Below are 19,640 nucleotides of genomic sequence, written 5' to 3' on the forward strand. Positions count from 1 at the left end.
CTGACATCCGATTTTCATGTCCATGACCCCGCAAAGAATATGGCACATTCTTGCTCGAAGTAGCCGTCTCAATTCTTTATAAGGGTCAAAGCATGCCAATAAGGGCAGTTGTTATGTACCTTTCAATCATGTACATAATTATAAACAGATTGTTACTCTTTGTTATTGGTCATGTATATAATCGTGACTATTGATGGTGAGACATCTTGAACTTCATTTATCACATTGCTTCTCCGTTGTATTCGTTCTCATCACTTATCCATTGCATATTATTATATTATTATTGTTGGTAGATGTGATTTCCTAGTTTATTGTAGCTACATAATGGTTCGAGTAGAGCAAAACAACAAGGATCTATATTTTCTAGAGTGATTATCATATTCAGATGAACGTGAAAAAAAAAGAACCTGAATGAGCAAAATATCATAATTTCACTTCAAAGCCTGAAGTATAAAACTCGTAGAACCCAACAATTAAAGCAGCTCTATTTTTCTTTTCGAAAAAAAGCAAATTAATTGACCAAAGGTAGTCAACTAAAGATACTTGCCTTGTACCGATGGTATTGATCCACTGCAACATCACCATTTCTTCCATCAAGAATTTTCCCTGAGAACAAGAACAAGGTTTTTTTTTTTTAAATATAGGGATGTATCTACATCTGGTATTGTTTCATGGAAAAACAAAGCAGGGTCTACATCTTGTACACGTGCACAAGAATGTTCATTTTGTTGAAAATATAGAAGAATGAAAAGTACATATAGACAAATGGTTATCGATGATGGCGGAATAAAGAAACCTGGTGTATATGAAAATGTATCCCAAATACTAGGGCCTCTTCCTCCTTCTTTTGCAGCCCCTTCAACCTGAAACAATTAGACAAAAAAAAAGGCTCAGAATTATTTAGCAAATGATTATTAAACATTATAAAAAATTAGATGCAAAAAACATAAAGAAAAATGGTAATGTACATAAAAGTACAATTAGGTAGACAAAGACTGGGAGTTATCAAGTAAAACTTTACATTTTACCAAGAAAGATACAACATTTTCAACTATGAAATTGCTATCTTTATAGAAAACGACAATTGTTTCAAACAACTACAATAGCTAGTGTTCCCTTTATAGGAGGGGTCTGCAATGTACCAATTCAGTGAAAATTTGGAATGAGTTAAGAAAGCCACTGTCTAATGGGCTAAACAGAAATGCAATGCCTCCGAGAATGAATCACAAGAAGTTGAAGAAGATATTAAAGTGTTGTTCACCAATAATTCTGTTGGGGTTTTTCCAGAAGAAAACATAGCTGACTTGAAAAGATTGTAGGGAAGGAAGAAAAATGTTGTTAGAATAGGAAGAAACAAGATGGACGCTAAAAATGTATAGCAATTTGGCTTTCCCAGGGAGATTAGAATACGAAAAAATTTCAAAACTTTGCAAAAAGAAGGAAATTTAGGAATACAATTGGGAAATGCAAGAGGATGGAAGTAACACTTCTGCTTTTATGGAACTGTCTGAAATGAAAGTGTCTTACCTCAAATAGTTATGTTATACTAGTAACAAATCTAACATGGCTAAGGGAATTAAAATTGCAGAATATTTTTCCAAGTTTGTGATATAGAAAAAAATGAAGATTTATATGCTAAAGTAACCAAGGAGTGACTAAAAGAAGTTGTGTTTCCATTTTGCAAGGACAAAAGCTGAAAGCCAAATAGATGGTACAAATTGTTTTCAAGGATTTTATAATCAGTTGGAAGATGACCCCTAGCTGTAGCCAAAGAAGCAGGGATCCCTTGATCCGAAATGGATTAGAACCAACGAATGGTTGTAAGAGTAACTGCAAGGTCAGGAAACTAAGAAAACCAATGCAAATGTAAAAAGTGAATAAGACAAAAGAAAAGGAAAAAAATAGAGAATTAAATGAAATAAGAAAAATACATTAGGATAGAAAACTGAGGAATTGAATTGAAGGGTCATGGCTATTGGCCCTTCCCCTTACCCCTAGCTCTCCCTATTTCTTCCGTGGGTTTTACTCTCAAAAGGATTTTCACTGGACAAAAGATGAAGATGCTCAGAGAACCAAAAGCTGCATTGTACCAGAGATTGTTGAAATGAGAATTGAGCCACCATTCAAAGTTGGTTTTTCCCATCTGGGTTTCCATGGTGAAATCTCCATGTCAATTATGCATTTCAATTTATTTCTGTGTGATAGAATGTAATTTATTGTTGCTTATTGATGGTTTAAACGTTGTTGTTAATTGCATCCACAGAAAGTGTTGACCACTGGAATTTGAGTGATGTATGTTCTTAGTCGAGAGGAATGAACAATACGTTGTGTTTAAGCAGTGTTCCACGGGGACGCGTCCCCCAGGGTCGAGTGCGCGCACCCCTCGCACCCCACGCACCCGGGACGGGGAGTCTCTTGGGGGTGCGTTTCCCCACGCACCCTTTTTGGGGAGTCTTGGGGAGACGCAAGGGGGTGTGTTTCCCCAGTGTGGGAGTCTAGACTCCCCAAGTCTCCCCAAAAAGGGTGCTTCTGGGCGTCCCCCTTCAGTGTGGGAGTCTAGACTCCCCAAAAAGGGTGCGCCTGGGCGCCCCCCTTTAAATTTGTCTAATAAGACTTAAAAATTAAAAATTCAAAATCAAAAATTCAAAAATCAAAACCATTAATTTTTTTTTTAAACTAAAATTAAAACTAAATAACTAAAACTTAAAAGTCTAAAAAAAAAATTAAAATTAAAACTAAATAACTAAAACTTAAAAGCCTAAACCTTAAAGTTAAAAGCTCATTTCATTTCAACCCAAAGTCATTTCCATTTCACTCTTAACTATTTTTGAGTTTGAACTTTGAAACTTTGAGTTATATAGATTTAGTGTTCAAACTTTGAAAATATACTAGTATGTTTTGCTTTCAATTTAGATTCTAGAATGATGAATGATGAATTTAGTTTTTAAATCAATGTAGATTGTAGAATGATGAACCATTGAATGATGAATGATATCGATCAATGTATTTGAATATTTTATTATTGATTTTTATTTTTGCTTTTCGAATCTCATGGTATGTATGAATAATAATTAATTCAATAATGAGACTTGTCACTTGAGTATGTCATATGAATGATGTATGTATCAAAATGAATGATGATGGATCAATGATTCAAATTTCAATTGTCTATTTAATATTTTTATGCTTTCATTATTGAACAGTGAACAATGAATATGAACTTGAATTTTATATATATATATATATATATATATATATATATACCTCGACGACTCCCCGCACCCCCGAAATTTCCCTAAAATTTGAGGGTACTCCCACACGTCCCCCCTGTGCGTCTCCCCGCACCCGCGTCTCCCCGCACCGAAGTCTTGGTGGAACATTGTGTTTAAGAATGAATTGACCATGATTTAATTCCCATCAATCACCATGGTTAATTTAATGGCTTAGTACACTGGTATTAGAATGATAGCTTGTTGAATCTGTGAAATGCCTTCCAATCATGACTGCTTCAGGACCAAGACCAAGTCGCTTCATTGCAATAAAACCCAGAAACTAAAGGTTTTAGGTAATTCATTGATTGTGTCTACGAGATCAATGGCCCTCATTTCTTGGCTATTGCAATAGCTTAAATAAACTTCTTATTATGCTTCCCATTACAATCTAGATATAATTATTGAGGTTGTGGCTTACCTACCTAGGAAATTTCCTCTTTCCTCGGGGTTGTATGCTCTCTCTCTCTCTCTCTCTGAGTCGATTCTACATTTACAGCCAATTGTTAATTCCTTAAGTCAATTCTACATTTGCTTGAGATATTACTCATTACGTGGGTTATTTCCTCTCACCCAAGGCATATGATGGTTGTATAGGCTGCACATACCTTGTGTGGGTTGTCTCTCTCCCTCCCTCCCTAGGTTTGCATGACTAATTACTGGAAACTCAATCAAAAGCCACTTTTCAAATTTCTCATTTGACAAATATATGAGCACAAAAGACTTTACTAATCTAGAAAGACAGGGATCATCTTTCACAAAGGAATTTCACACCCATGATAATTCATTCTTCAAATCTATTACAAGATAGATAGGAAGAGCACCTTTTAAATTCAATAGTAAAAGTGAAATGGTACTACGATCAATTGTACAGCAATTTGTCATTCAAAACTAGTTGAGACAACATACTCATTTTCAATGTTTAATGCCATTGCCTTCGAAGGAAGCAACAATGTTTATCAAGGTCAACTTAGAAATGGAAGAGTTGTTGGTTAAGAAACTTATCTGTTGAATTGGACCTAATATAGACAAGAAATTTCTAATTGGCATTAAGGTTTTATCCAAGCTTCATCATTTTCACTTGGTGCTACTCATTGTCTATTGAATAGAATGTTATGGGAGGGAAGTTCAAAGACTACCAGTATATGAATATATGCCTAATGGTAATATTGCTATCCAATTATACTTTGAACATGGAAATAAGCTTACCAAGATTCCACTAAGAAAGTAGCAAATGAATCATAGAAACATCTTGCCTTTTACAAACTCAACCTTGGGCTTAACCATGTTGCACATTAGTGGTCTTAGCCTATTGACAATGGTGTGAATTTTCTTCTCACAATACCAATATGGGAACACAGCCCTAATGGTGTCCTCTTGTGCACTAAGAATTTTGTGATTTATAAGAACTAGTTTGGCCATCCATATGTTTGTGTAGTCAATGTGTTTATATTTGTTCATGGTGGAGACTCCTTTTCCCCCATACGTGTGGGTTATTTCTCGCATTATGTTATGTTTTAGAGCTATTTCAAGGTCGTCTTGTGACCTTTGACTTAGTTGAATGCTCAAGTAAATCTTTTTATGGGTTTTGCTTGTAAAATTAATGAAATAAGGCTTGGTTTCCCTCATATAAATAGAGGGGAGCCTTATTCATTTATCATCATCATTCATTCATCACACTTCTCCCTCTTTGGAAGTGTGAACTAGCTTCATGTCTCTTTCTACTTGGTCGCAATGTGACTCTATGGTGTCGATTCCTCTTGGAGGGAGGTTTCTTATTGAAGTTGGTTTCTTGGGATTGATTGAAGAGATTCTCATGGAAATTTTGTACGTTTATTGTTTATCTTCTATATTGTGCATGTTATATTGTGTAAGTTAGGGCTTTTACATGTGCCATGGTTAAAATTGCTATATTTATCTAGAAATATTGATTCTCTATGTTATGCAAGATTTTTTTCCTTGAATCCCTTAAGAGAACTCCAAGTTGTGCATCTCTTAAATTTAAATTCTCCTTATTAAGGAAGCTGCTAGGGTTTGTAAGAAGAGGATTTAGCCCTCTCACCCTCTTCAACAAGGTCATCCTCATTGAGTTTACCTTAGGTAACTCCATTGTCCATTTAGATCAAGACATTAATCTAGGTGGTGGTGATCAATCCCTCTACTTTTACTATTTTCTCCCTTCTCCCTTCAATTCTAGATATCTAAGGTTAGGGTTAGGTTTATTTGAAATATTGCTAAAAAGTAATTCCACTTGATGTGTTATTTCCCTCTAAGTAGGAATTGCATTAAATAATTGTTAAAAAGCAAAATATAGCATTTATTGCATGTTAAAACCATATTTCTAGGGCTGACATCGTCATTATATTACTGTTTTATGCATGTTTCAACCATAAAATCTCGATTGCAAACCCTGAACCTTGCATATCTAATGGATAGTCTTGATCCTTTGTTGATTTATCATTGTAGGTCTATTTCTTTTGGTTGTTATTTGTTATCTAGAAATATTGATTCTCTATGTTATGCAAGATTGTTTTCCTTGAATCCCTTAAGAGAACTCCAAGTCGTGCATCTCTTAAATTTAAATTCTCCTTATTAAGGAAGGTGCTAGGGTTTGTAAGAAGAGGATTTAGCCCTCTCACCCTCTTCAACAAGGTCGTCCTCATTGAGGTTACCTTAGGTAACTCCATTGTCCATTTAGATCAAGGCATTAATCTAGGTGGCGGTGATCAATCCCTCTGCTTTTACTATTTTCTCCCTTCTCCCTTCAATTCTAGATATCTAGGGTTAGGGTTAGGTTTATTTGAAATATTGCTAAAAGTAATTTTATTTGATGTGTTATTTCCTCTAAGTAGGAATTGCATTAAATAATTATTAAAAAGCAAAATCTAGCATTTATCGCATGTTAAAACCTTATTTATAGGGTTGACATTGTCATTATATTATTGTTTTATGCATGTTTCAACCATAAAATCTTGATTGCAAACCCTGAACCTTGCATATCTAATGGATAGTCTTGATCCTTCGTTGATTTATCATTGTAAGTCTATTTCTTTTGGTTGTTATATGACATTGTGTGCCCTATCATTGAAAATTTATAAAACCCTAATTTATAACAGCCCTCTAATTCGGTTAAGTTGTCTAGGGAGTCAAGGCCAAAGTTCTTGTACTTTGGTTAAGGACATCTTAGCCTCTTGGCTCTGCGAATACCCCATCCCAATCATTAGACCTCATCTATCACCTTGAAAAGTTGAACCTAAGAAACTGGATTCGTTCCCTTGCCCTCTCGTGTCCTGAATCAGACACGATTTGGTCAGATTTGTTTCCTTACAATCGGGACACGATCGTGTCCCGATTTTGGGACACAAATCCCGAAAAAGGGACTCTTGTGCAGTGTTAAAAGGCCGATTTGGCCATTCTATTTGCACATTTACCTTTTCTCTTAGTTGTGGGTGTGTGAGAGCAAAGAGAAAAGGGTGTGGGAGCATTTTCAAGGAGATTCAAGCAACAGGTAAGTGCATTTTCTCTCTATTTTTTTGCATTTTTACTACAACAATTTACATGTGTATTTCTTTTACAAATTTGTGCTTTTTTGTTTATTTTTTTAAAACATTCATAGTTCAACCAAAGGCAACAGGAAAGGGGCAAAGGAAGGGGAAAAATGTCCCCATTGGAGATGCCCCTCTTGTTCCAATTTCATTAGGCTCTGCAAGTGTTCCCTCTATTGGAAGTGGGGATGCAACAACAACTTCAAATGTTGAGGGAAGACAACCTCAAGATAACAAATGTCCATTGTGGAAATATGTCACAAGAGAGCAAGGGCCAGGCATCAAGATGAAGGGAGGAGGCAATGTTGTTTGAAAATGCAGCTATTGCAACAATCATTCGATGAGCACATTTTACCATGTGAAAGCTCATTTGTTGGCTTTACCAAGTTGTGGAATTGCAGCTTGTACACAGGTGTCTTTAGCAAAGAGGAAATAAATGGAAAGAGAGGCCAATGTTGGTATGGCAAATGTGGCTGCAAAACCTAAAAAATACAAGAATGATGACCCCCTTCCATTCTTGAGGAAAAGTAGCAACAAATTCCCATTTGAGAGTTCTGGTGGGGGACAAGCAGCAAAATGAAAGGCAATTGCACTTGGTCCAATGGACAAGATTTTTTAGAGAGAGAAACGGGAAGAGCTTGATCTCACCATTGCCTTTTTTCTATTAGAACTTCACATCCTTTAATGTTGCACGCTCACCTCTATTTATTGAGATGTGCTGAGCTCTAACTCAAGGGGCTCCATCAGGGTATGTGCCTCCCTGGTCAGAGAAGCTTAGAACCACATTGTTGACGAAGGAAAAACAAGAGATGGACAAAATTCTTGAACCTATTAAATCAGCATGGCCAACATCTGGGGTTAGCATTGTTTCTGATGGGTGGACAGATCCAGCGCAACACCCACTCATCAACTTCATGGCATCTTCCTTGAATGGTCCAGTTTTCTTGAAATTGGTGGATGCACTTGGACAATACAAGGATGCACAATATATGGGTGAGTTGTTTATTAAAATTATTGAAGATGTAGGTGTTGATTCTTGTGTGCAAATCATTACAGATAATGTGCCTGTTTGCAAGGCTGCTGGCATGATTGTGGAAGTTAAATATCCACAAGTGTTTTGGACACCTTGCATTGTCCATTCATTGAACTTAGCACTTAAATCTATTGCTTCTGATGTGCTTTGGATTGGAAGCATTATTGAGGATGCATGACATATCCGCAACTTTATACAAAATCATAAAAATGCCCTCACTATCTACAAGGAGTACACCAATCTATCATTGTTGAAGATTGTGGATACTTGTTTGCCTCTTCATTCATCATGTTGAAGAGGTTGAGGGAGGTCAAGACCGCTCTTGGGGCCATGGTTATTTCAGAGTTTTGGTCTTTTTGGAGAAAGACAGATCAAGTAGCCTAAAAAAGAGTGAAGGACACAATGTTAGATGATGCTTGGTGGGAGAGGGTAGACCTACTTATTAAGATCATGGACCCTATCATTTCTTTGCTTCGATTTGCAGATACAAACCAACCCATCCTAGGAGGGGTTTATGAGGCATGGGATTCCATGATTGAGTCTGTGAGGAGCATTATTTTACAGAGTGAGTTCCCTGAGTATGAAACATCATCAGAGGCCTTCTTCACCACCATACAGGATATTCTTGTCAGCAGATGGGACAAGAATTGCACACCTTTACATTGTTTGGCTTACTCATTGAACCCAAAGTACTACAACCATGAGTGGTTGAATGGTGGACCTTCCCGCAAATTCCTTCCTCACATGGATGGTGAAATCTCACGGGGGAGGAAAGATGCATTTAGGCGGATTTTCCAGGATAGAGCATCCCTTGATGAGGTGGAGAATGCCTTTGCAGAGTTTTCCACGGGCACTAGTCGACTTGTAGGATATGATGTGATTAGAGACAAGGGGGGCTAAGAAGCCCTATTCTTGGTGGGCAACTCATACGGCAACAAGCCCTCCTCTGCAACAATTAGCCATGAGGCTCCTCTCTCCGGTGACTTCATCCTCTTGTTGCGAGAGGAAGTGGAGCACATATGGGAATTTGTAGTGTCAAGAAGAGAAAGCTTGAGCAGTCCAGGGTAGAGCCAATGGTGTATGTGGACACCAACCTTCGTCTTATTTACAGGCAGAGGGATGAGTGGTTGAAGGGAAAGACAAATATGTGGGATGTCTTTCCTGATGATATGGGTCTGGACAACATTGTTGAGTTGGCATTGGCCAACTTGGATCTCAATCAGCCATTGCTAGAGCCTGTCATATTTGATGATGGTGATACTGTAGAGGGGTCATCCTCCACACCAACAGATGAAGAGATGACTTTGGATACAGAGGAGGAGGATGAAGTAGAGGAGAGCAGTGGTGACCATGATGATGAGTACAATGATGCTGATTTTGATGATGAGGATTGATGACTCATGAGCTTCCTACTGCCTTGAGGCTTGTAGACTTGTAGTTGTTTTGTATTTCTATTTCCATTTGCCATTGTCATTGTACTATCTATGTAACATATTTTGTTTTTGTGGACTTAATGAGAAAACTACAGTATCTTGTCTTTCTCCTATTGGATCATTGATGAATATGTCACAATTGTATTTGTATGCATAATGTTACTTTGTATCTTTGTAAGACTTACATCTAGATGAAGATCTATGTTTGAATCAATGAATTTGTGTAAGAAATATCTAATTTTATATATATAACACGAAGGACGTGAGGATTCAAGTGTCAAACACATACACGTTGACCCCTTGGAACAGGATACGTTATTATATATATATATATATATATATACGTCCTTCGTGTCAGCGGACTTAGCCTTGAACACTTCTTATTAAATATCCTTAGGTGATCCATATATATGGAAGCTTCCCTTGTGTAACAGGCCTCATCAAAGTGCAATGTGGATGCTTTGCCGCTGTGTTGTTGTACATCTGGAATACCTCACCATCATTTTTGTCTTCTATACAAAGAGATTGGTCATAGATTGTTCCTCATTTGTACTCAAAATTTAAGAAAACTAAATCTAACTAACTTCAAAATTTAAGTTAATGAACACAACAATAAAATAAAGTGGTCAAGCCACATGTACATTGATATGATGAATAAAACCCTAAAAAAAGGGACCAATCCACCCAAGAAGAGAACAATGGTCTAGGACGCCAACAACTAGCCTTGAATGGCTCCTTGAATGGCCCAAAAATGACTTAGAAGGTCCACAATCAATCCTTAAAGCATGGTGAAGTGATTCCCCAAGTCAACATGATCAATGTCCTCCTTTTAGTGCAACGTCCTCAGGAAACTCCTTCAAAGAGGCGGCATCATCTTAACAGCTCCAAAAATCATGTCCCAAAATAACCCAAAGCCTCCAAATCATGTCCCAAAAGATTGTCCATGCCCATACCTTGGATCAAGGGGCCTCCATGAAATAGGTGAATGACTTTCTCAGTGAAAAATCAACCTTAAAACCACATAACAGGTACAATGACGTCCAATGAAAGGGTGACCTCCTTCAAAACAACTCAATGAAGATCTCAAATAATGCTCCAATATCCCCACATAATGCTCCCAAAAACAATGCATGGTCATACCTTAGGTCAAGTCCCTCCATGAAGCATGGGAGATGCCTCTACATGCCAAAACTTGGGTCATAAAAATCCCATCCATCCAAGGGACATCAAATATAATAAAATTGATCTCCACTCTAGTTCATTTACTCTTCGAGATACTTCACCTAAGCTGCATCCACATCATCTAGTTGTGACAAGGGCGTGACACATCACCCACATCAAGTCAATGAAAGCTACAACAAACCTCACAGCTGCCATGCGTACAAGTCCGCCTTAAAATAAATTCAAATCAGCTCATGAAGTGACACATAGGACAGCATTCAAGGATCTTCCACGTGGTATGCATAGGAGGTGGCCAAGTGTCCAAAAACAACCCCAAAATTGCCCTGGCAGGTGTGATTTATGCCTCAATATACGTGAAATGCTTCGAACAATGTTAGCTACTTTGGGAAACATGAAAGTGCCCAAAACAACCAGCCCAAACTTCAAAGTAGGCAACACCATGCTACAAACCGCTCTATTCATCAAAAAATTTACTATGTAACCCTACTAAAAAAATTTACTATGTAACCCCACTAAAAAGAGAGGTAATAGTACCAAGCCCAATTGTATGGCAATTCTCTTATCCAAAACTAGTTGAGGAAAAAGATCAATTTTCAAAATTTAACATCATTGTCGTGAGAGGAAGCAACAATGTTTATCAAGCTCAACTTAGAAATGGAATTTGCCTATCAAAATGGACCTAATACAGACCTAATACAAACAGAGAATTCCTAATTGAAGTTGAGCTTCCATCCAAGATTAATCATGTTCACCTAGTGCTACTCATTGGCTATTGAATAGAATACGATGGATGGGAAAAAACACTACTAGTATATGAATATATGTCTAAAGATAATCTTCGTATCCAATTATACTTTGAACATGGAAAGAAACTTACCAAGTGTCTTCTATCAAAGCAACGAGTGAAGCATACAAACATCTTATCTTTTACACACTCAATCTTGGGCTTAACCCTGTTACATAAGTGGTCTCAACCCATTGATAATGGTGGGAATTTGCTTCTCACAAATGCCAACAAGTGAAGATGGTCCTAGTGGTGTCCTTTTGTGCACTAAGAATTTTGTGATTTATAAGAACTAATCTGGCCATCCATATGTTTTTGTAGTCATTCCATAGAGAGAAAATTCACTGGCTAAGTTTGGAGTCTTGATGGTATCTACTGCAACCCATCAATAAAAGACCCTATTCTTCGTCTTGTTGCAAATTGACTACGAGTACATATTGAAAGTTTCTTTTGTAGCATGAAAAGAATGGGTTAGGCTAAGCAAAAAAGCCTCATAAGCCTTACAAATTCAACTAGCAAACCCATCCTCACATGCCATTTTTACCTATTTGTAACATGTGAACAGGGCTCTTTGTACAAGGCAAAGAAGTTGAGGCCTAGAAGCCTTTCTAAAGACAAAGCTGTCTATACAAGACCCACAAAGAATCTGTGTTGGTGAAGTGAGTGGACTATAAGTCCCTCATTTATGGCCCATCTCTAGTAAAGTCCTTCGAGCTCTAAATGCAACATTCCTAGCCCGAATTCAAAAGAAAGATAATCCTTCTTCCTTCAAAGACGAAGACTTTAGGCCATGTCTCTCTATAATTCCATTTATAAGATATTTCAAAAGTGATAAGAAGAAGAATAAATCCAATACTCTCCAAAGCTATTTAAGGAGCAATTTGGGTTTTTAGTTGATAGGCAGATCCATCAGGCTATTGAGATTGCTCAAGGAGGATTGTGCTTTATAAAGACTAAGAAATTTTCATAATTAGATTTTTCCAAGACTTATGGCAAGGTCAATTGGTTATTTCTAAGGCTTATTCTCATTCACATTGGTTTTGGGTTGCCTCTCATTTACTAAATTGAAAGGTGTTTGACTTCATATGTTTCTTTCTTGAACAATGGTTCTACCCTTTGCCTTTTCAATCCTTGTAGAAAAGGACCTAGGCAAGGGTGCCCTCTAAATTTGTAAAAATCTTCCATCTCCTTTATTGTTTTAAATACAAAACAAGTCATTGAGATAATTCAATTGTTTCCCTTTCAAGTTTTGAATATAATAAAGGCTTAAAATATTTGAAATTTACTCTTAAAGCAAATGATGACGACACTAGGGATTGGGTTTAGCTATACTAGAAGGTGGAGAGGAAGGTGATAAGATGGTGTACCAAATGGCTCTCCATTGAAGGTGGTTTAACATAGATAGATTAAATATGTGTCAGAAGCAACCCCTATTTATTGGCATACCATGGATTGAATTACAATTGGTATCCTGGAAAAGATAAGAAAGAAATGCTTCAATTGTTTATGAAAAGAGAAAAAGAGAAAGTGTCGTGATCCTCTTTCTTGCGTCAAAAAATAAGATTTTTGTTTTCTATTTTGCACATTTTCCGAGGGAAAAATAGGGTTGTGACATTCATATCCATTCCTATGTCTTTGTATGCAGAATCTAAAGAAATTGCAGGTTTTCAAAGGAGAAAACAGGGTTGTGACACTTAGATCCATTCCTATAGTTTTCTGTGTAGAATTTGAAGAAACTAATTGCAGATTTGAGCGTTTCTATGTAGAATTTGAAGAAACTAATTGCATATCTGAGTTCCTCTCGGAAATTAGAATTTAGAAACGAGATATCAGAAATGTTCAACACTTTAATAAATATGAAAACCCTTATAGTAGGTAAACACCTTACAATGATCCTTTTATGGAAAGATCAACTCCTCCTATTCACTTGCCTGCTCCTCTTTGAGGAGGCAACCTCATTAAGCTCCAAATACAATATGCTCCATAAAGAGGACTCCATCCTTATTTATTGCTAGTTAGAGAACTCTAATTGTAACTACCTCCTAACTGCTTAGTGGACCTTCTTTAATGAGGCCACATACATTTATTCAATGTTAACAACCTAGTGATCTTAATAAATAACAACAAGCACAACAGACCTAGTCCACCTTACATCTAATGGCTACCATAACTACACTATTATTACCCATGGGCCATAATTACACTATTGTTACTTTAGTCAGCCCTTTGGTCCCCCATTACACCCCTAGGTGCATATCTCAACAAAAATGAATTCTGTTAGTGAAATGGCGAAGAATTGCAAATATCAAGGCATTACGGGGTTGGGGACTGAAAAATGTTCACTGTTTTGGAAAGGCTCTGGCTGCCAGGAGTTGGAGATTGATCAAATCCTTAATCTGTTGGTGTTCATTAAATACATTGTTCCCTTATCTGTAAACAACTGGATTAGGCAGAGAAATAAATCCTTTGCAAACTCCTCTACTATGTGGAAAACTTTAATCCAATGCTTCCCTCTTTTAAGGAACTGTCTGGTTTGAAAGTCAGAAGATGACAGAAGCGTCAAAATTGGCCAAGACACTTGGACTGGGAGTTCAAGAATGAACTCGCTTTCTGAAAATGTTGTGCCCTCCCTAAGACAGCAAGCTATCTTTACATTGCATGATGGAGCTACCCTGGGCAAAAGTACGAATTAGGACTGTTATTTACTATTGAAACAGAGGGATGGAATACTTCCATAAACAGATTGTAGATGAAACGCATACAGTAGAGAGATGAGGAAGATGCCTTGCTATGGTGATAGAACCCAATTGGTGATTATACACAGCTAGCCTGTGTTATAGAGCTATGTTCCTCACAAGTGAGCAAGAAGAGAGTTGTTGATGGAAACCCTTGTGAGAGTTAAAACCTAAAAGCACCATTAAAGTCCAAAATCTTTCTTTGGTGAGCCTTAAATAACAAATCTCACCATCTTTAACACTGCACACAAACATCTCTCCAACCTCAAGTTTTAGAGCACCCAGCATCTCCCAAAGTAACAAGGACACGTCTCACACGTAGTTGTCCAAGTCAGACTCAGGATACCCGACCGTGTAAGTGCTTTCCGCGAGTACAGCCCTGCCAAGAAAGATCATAAGTGTATGAAATCAAATGATCTTTATAGAGCGACAGGAACTATTGTCGGGAATCGTACTGAAGAGTGTTGCAACTATAGCCTCACATTTGGCTCCACATCAGTAAATTCACCGACCTAGAACACACGTTAAGATTACCCGAAAAGCAAATGGGATGCGAATCTTCTATTAAATAAATCAAAGGCTTACCTCGATAATACACTGTCCCGGACTGCATCTGCAATAGAATTTTAAAGAATTTCACGCTAATATTTGAACTACGCATAACAGCAAAATATCATACCTAACAAAAATAATTTTTCACGGGAAAGCAGCCCCGCGAGAGCAATCTTTTAACAGTTTTAAGTTTCTGAATTTAGGGTTCTCTGATCCATAATTTAATTATTAATGTTAGAACTTAGGACATCTTTCTGTATTAATCACATCAGACATGAGCTTTTTTATCAGGTTTTGAACCATCAAGTGTGGTTCATCATCAGGACAAGATGCAGAGTAGGATCAGGGCAACAGATTAAACGAGTTAATTTTTCAACTGTTATTTACATATTTACAGTCTGTAAAGGGCGGTAATGCGTGAATGATAGTAAAATATCAAAGTTTAACGAAAAAAATATCGTTTAAGCGATGAAAAGGAGCCCCTTGGCCAGGCATTTTCAATCATGGTACTAAGTATTAGTATTGGCAACCCTTTTATGGAACAAAATTAGGCTGTGAATTCACAGCAATGTATGAGCTGTGAATTCACAGGAATGTATGAATGACAGTAAATTAATTATCTAATCTAACGAAAAAAACGTCAAGAGATCAAAGAGAAGCCTCTGCTGGCCATGCAGTTTGTACTACAGTAATAAATATTAGAATTTCTAAGCCTTTGATAGAGTATAATTTTCAGGGAAAGAGCAAAATTTTAGCAGATTTAAGTCTGCAATTTCACAGTAAGAGTGTCAATTTTTAACGAAACAGAAGTCGTTCAAGAGGTCAAAGAGGAGCCTCTGCTGGCCATGGCGTTTGATAAGTGTAAAAAGGATGCAAATTTCCAAGCATTTGATGGAATAAAATTTCAAGGGAAAGAGCAATATGTAGCAGATTTAAGTCCGTGAATTCACCGATCTTGTGTGAATGACAGTAAATATCAACCTGAGCCAGACAGAAATCATTAGAGAGATCAAAAAGGAGCCTCTCCTGACCATCGGATTAGTATTACCGTAATAAGGATTAAAATTTCCAAGTCTTTAATGGAATAACATTTCCAGGGGAAAAACCAATATTTTAGCAGAATTAAGTCTGTAAATTCACGATCATGTGTGAATGACAGTAAAATATCAACTTCAACGAAACAGAAATCGTTCGAGAGATCAATAGGAGTCTCTGTTGGCCATCGCGTTATCATTACCGGAATAAAGATTAGAATTTTCCAGCCTTATATTGAATAAAGTTCCGGGGAAGAGTGATATTTTAGCATATTCAAGTCCGTGAATTCACTGTCATGTGTCAATGACAGTAAATTATCAACTTCAACGACATAGAAACCATTCGAGAGGTTAAAAAAAGAGAAGCCTCTGCTGGCAATGGCCTTTGCATTACCGTAATAAAGAGAAGAATTTTGAAGCCTTAAGTGGAACGAAATTTTCAGGGGAAGAGCGAGATTTTGACAGATTTAAGTCTGCAAATTCACAGTAATGTGTGAATGAAACCAAAATATCAAATTTAACTAAAAGTTATATTTCTAGAGATAAAAGCGAGCCCCTGCTGGCCATTGCATTCACATGTGATCCTTCAGAATTTTCAGAGACTGCAACCTTTTAGCAGATTTTAAATCTCTGAAATGGAATAAAGGCTTGCTTACTTGATAGGCGGAGGTCGCAACTCCGAATACAAAACTCTCCGGGAATTTATCTCTGCTAATTTCTTCGACATTTTCGCTTTCTTCCTCTTGCAGATGGAGAGCAGCAGGAGCTTCGACAGTGAGCGCCATGGATACTAGGCGTTCGAATAAAATCACAATTGTTCAAGTAACGCTCGCTAAAACGTTCTCTTATTTAATCCGGGGGCTCAACATTGGCCCCTTAGTGTTTGGTTCACGCCATGTGACGCCGGATCTGAGCTGGGCCAGAAACAGTGGCCGTGTCGATGTCAAACATTAATTGATTCAATTTGTGGTGGACGTAAAAAAAAGAAAGAAAAGGTAAAAGTCTATGGGATTGGTTCCGGCAGACCATCACAGCGCTATAGGCATGCCACGTGGTGATTGGTCCATTTTTCCTCCAGGAAAAAGTATGCTTGTCGGCGATATAAATTACGAATTTTACGATGCTTTACTGGGGCGTAAATCAGATATATTATGGGCATAAGTAATGGAGCGTAAATCAGAGATATGTTATGGGATATGAGGGAGTTTTTTTTTTTTTTTTTTTTTTTTTTTTTTTTTTTTTTTTTTTTTTTGTGGGGCTATTTTTCCGAGTTACTGGAATTTGGGTCTAAAAATTTGAGGTGAAATTTTGATTTGTATTATTTAAATTAATTTTTTGATTGTATATATGGATACAGTATCTCAAAAATTTCTATGGTACTTCTATCGCGGAAAGTTTACCAATTAAATTTGTGATTTTAATAAATTCTCGGCACTTCTATCGCGGAAAGTTCAGTATTTCAAAAATTTCTACGGCACTTCTATCGCGGAAAGTTTACCAATTAAATATGTGATTTCAATAAATTCTGACAAAATTTTGAAACATTAGACAAGAAAATCCCTTAAAAAAACTTCCAGAACACTAAAAACAACTCAATAAATAATTACATTTCCAATAAAATTTTAAACATGAACACTTTTCAAAACCATAATTACACTATGGTCTACTTTTCAAAACCATAATTACACTAAGACCATAGTGACCATCAAAGTCAATAAACCTTTCATGCTAGTCGGGCATCGACCACTTTGGTTTTCCGATAAATCTGTGTGTGGAACCACCTAGATTCCAGGCAATAAAGGACATTGGAGTAGCTATGTCACCTTTAAGGCTACGACCAAAAGTAAATGTATATTTATTAGTATATCTGTTTATATATATAAATAGAGTTGTTATGCATTTGGGTACATGATGATTATAAGTTGCATTTGTGTGTTTCTTAAGTTATGTGAGTGCACCAGATATTAAGGTAATATCAACATCAAGAGCTTTGTCAATTGAAAATAGTAATATCAAAATCAAGAGTTTGGTTTTGGTAAACGAAAAGAAAATATGATTTTAAAAACAATTTTAATGGTGGCAAAAAAAATTATTTAAATATTAGAATAGTTAGGGAAATTAAATGGTTGGTAAATATGGATAGACATCAATGTATGCAAAGTATCAAAACACTTACTTTATAATTTTCTAAAAAACATTAAATTATAATTTTATTTTAAATTATTATTATTATTATTAATTAAAAAAAAAGTTATAGTGTCAAGGGTTAGTTTAATTGGACGAGTCCCTATTACTAAAGCACCTTTGCTATTAAAAAGTCACTGGTTCAATTCCCTCGAGACTTGTGGGCTGGTGGGCTCCGGTTGCATGGTTGAACCGACCAGAAGTGACCCTTTTGGGTGGATCTACTTGGTACAAATATTTTGGGGACATTGAGTCAGATCTATGAATCACATTGAAAAAAATTAAAATAAAATAAAAAAGCATGTAACAAAATTTTTAACAATGAAATTTTACTTTCACTTTATCTTGGAGATTCCTAATCTATAACTAGGCTTTGTTACGATACGAGGGCTTACAATCCCACATATCCAAAAAAAATCATAACTCATTTCATATGACACTTGTTCATATGACATTTTTTTAATTAATCAATTTAATTGAAAGGGTAAAAATGACATAACTACTTTGGAGATAAATGTGAATCTTTGATTTGTGTATACTATTAAAAATATTCTAAAATATTCCATGGAAGTTAAATCTCTACCATCCACCTAATAATTATTGCATCAAGAGGTGCTCTCCAATGCAATATGGAAGAAATGTTGTCCTCTCCAGATATACCAAGCACCGAGAGGGATCAAATCTATTTTCGCTCTAAACGAAGCTTACACCTCAAGAGATTTGATCCCTCTCGATGCTTGGTAAATCTAGAGTTAAGATGAATCTAAGCTGGTTTATAATTAAATTAAATTTTGGAAGCTTTGTTCGAAAATAAAAATGTTTATAGTCATAATTACACAAATCCCATCATTGAGTTTTGTAGGCCATGATTAACTCATGGTTAATAGGTTTGTCAAATAACTTTTAAGTTGTGAATTTTTTAAGGTACATGAAATCATGTGATCTAGGTGGATGTTGGTGGTTACCCGGGTTTTTGTTTTTCTTAATCGGTTGGTTGGAAAATAGAAAAACCTGTAGGATGTTGTAAGGGTTTGGAGCTGAAAGTTGTAGTCCTTGGATAGATCTTTCTAACGAGGTATCGTGTGCATAAAACAAAGATCGTATGCCGAAGTTACAACCCCAGGAAGTTGATATACCAATTTACCTCAACGGGGCCTACAGACTTTTGGCACTTCATCTCCTAGGGTCAGGTTTTCGGATGTCTAGGGTTTTCCATTGTTTATCAATAATAAATAGGCCTTCGAGCATATTTGTAACATAGTTCAAAAGACATGCATCTACCCCATATCTTCTTAGAGATAAGCTACCATCGCCTAAGCTAGTTTATTTCCATTATACATGTAAACAATTTTTAGTACTTTGTTATTAATGAAGTGAAGTTATGTTTTCATTGTATCTTTGTGTTTTTGTTTATATTTCTATTTCATTTTGTTCCTTCGTAAAATTTGGATAAGTGGTATCAGGGCAGCCTGCTCTTTGTCTGTTTTTCTATGCATGTCCTTGACAAGGTCGGGGTATAAGGAGTTGGGACTTGAATTGGTTGAGTCTTTGCAAGACCATCCCCGCCGACATCGGCGACCTCCCATGGTGAAAGAAAAGAAAGACGAGGGAGTAAGAGATCCTATCAACTTGTTGCTTGAAGAAGCTCTTAAGCGGCAAAGGAATGAGATGATGGACAACTTTGCCTAGATCCTTCGGTGGATGCCCACCGACGATGCACCTTCATCCAATAGTCACTTCAAAGGTGTTGCCTCGTTCAAGGTACAAGTGAACTTCGATATCCCTATATTCAAAGGTCAAATAGATGCAAATGTTGTATATAAATGGTTGAATTTGTTAGAAGGTTATTTTTCGGTCCACAATTTTTCTGATAGGGAGAAGATTACTTT

At 36.6% G+C, this 19,640-nt stretch overlaps 1 protein-coding gene and 1 long non-coding RNA gene across 3 annotated transcripts in view; both read right to left on the minus strand.

Moving 5' to 3' along the window:
* The window catches only part of LOC149139789 (beta-glucosidase 42-like), a 185,715-nt gene extending 169,283 nt beyond the window's left edge, over positions 1–16,432 (minus strand). For both annotated transcript variants that reach the window (XM_089446346.1, XM_089446347.1), the window contains exons 1-3: positions 16,224–16,432; positions 797–863; positions 548–606 (exon numbers count right to left, since the gene is read on the minus strand). In XM_089446346.1, the coding sequence (XP_089302472.1) occupies positions 548–606; positions 797–863; positions 16,224–16,352 (255 nt within the window). In that variant the 5' untranslated portion in view covers positions 16,353–16,432. The remainder of the gene's footprint in view (positions 1–547; positions 607–796; positions 864–16,223) is intronic.
* On the minus strand, positions 13,206–14,817 carry LOC149139790 (uncharacterized). The gene is made up of 2 exons (XR_016265019.1): positions 14,567–14,817; positions 13,206–14,360 (listed from the first exon to the last, which is right to left on the minus strand). It is a non-coding gene; the product is annotated as an uncharacterized LOC149139790 (long non-coding RNA).
* Positions 16,433–19,640: the final 3,208 nt, after the last annotated feature.

Source organism: Pinus tabuliformis, chromosome X (assembly GCF_031772625.1).
Source record: "Pinus tabuliformis cultivar Carrire ecotype Pingquan chromosome X, CPIR1, whole genome shotgun sequence".
In the NCBI taxonomy this organism is placed as follows: domain Eukaryota; kingdom Viridiplantae; phylum Streptophyta; class Pinopsida; order Pinales; family Pinaceae; genus Pinus; species Pinus tabuliformis.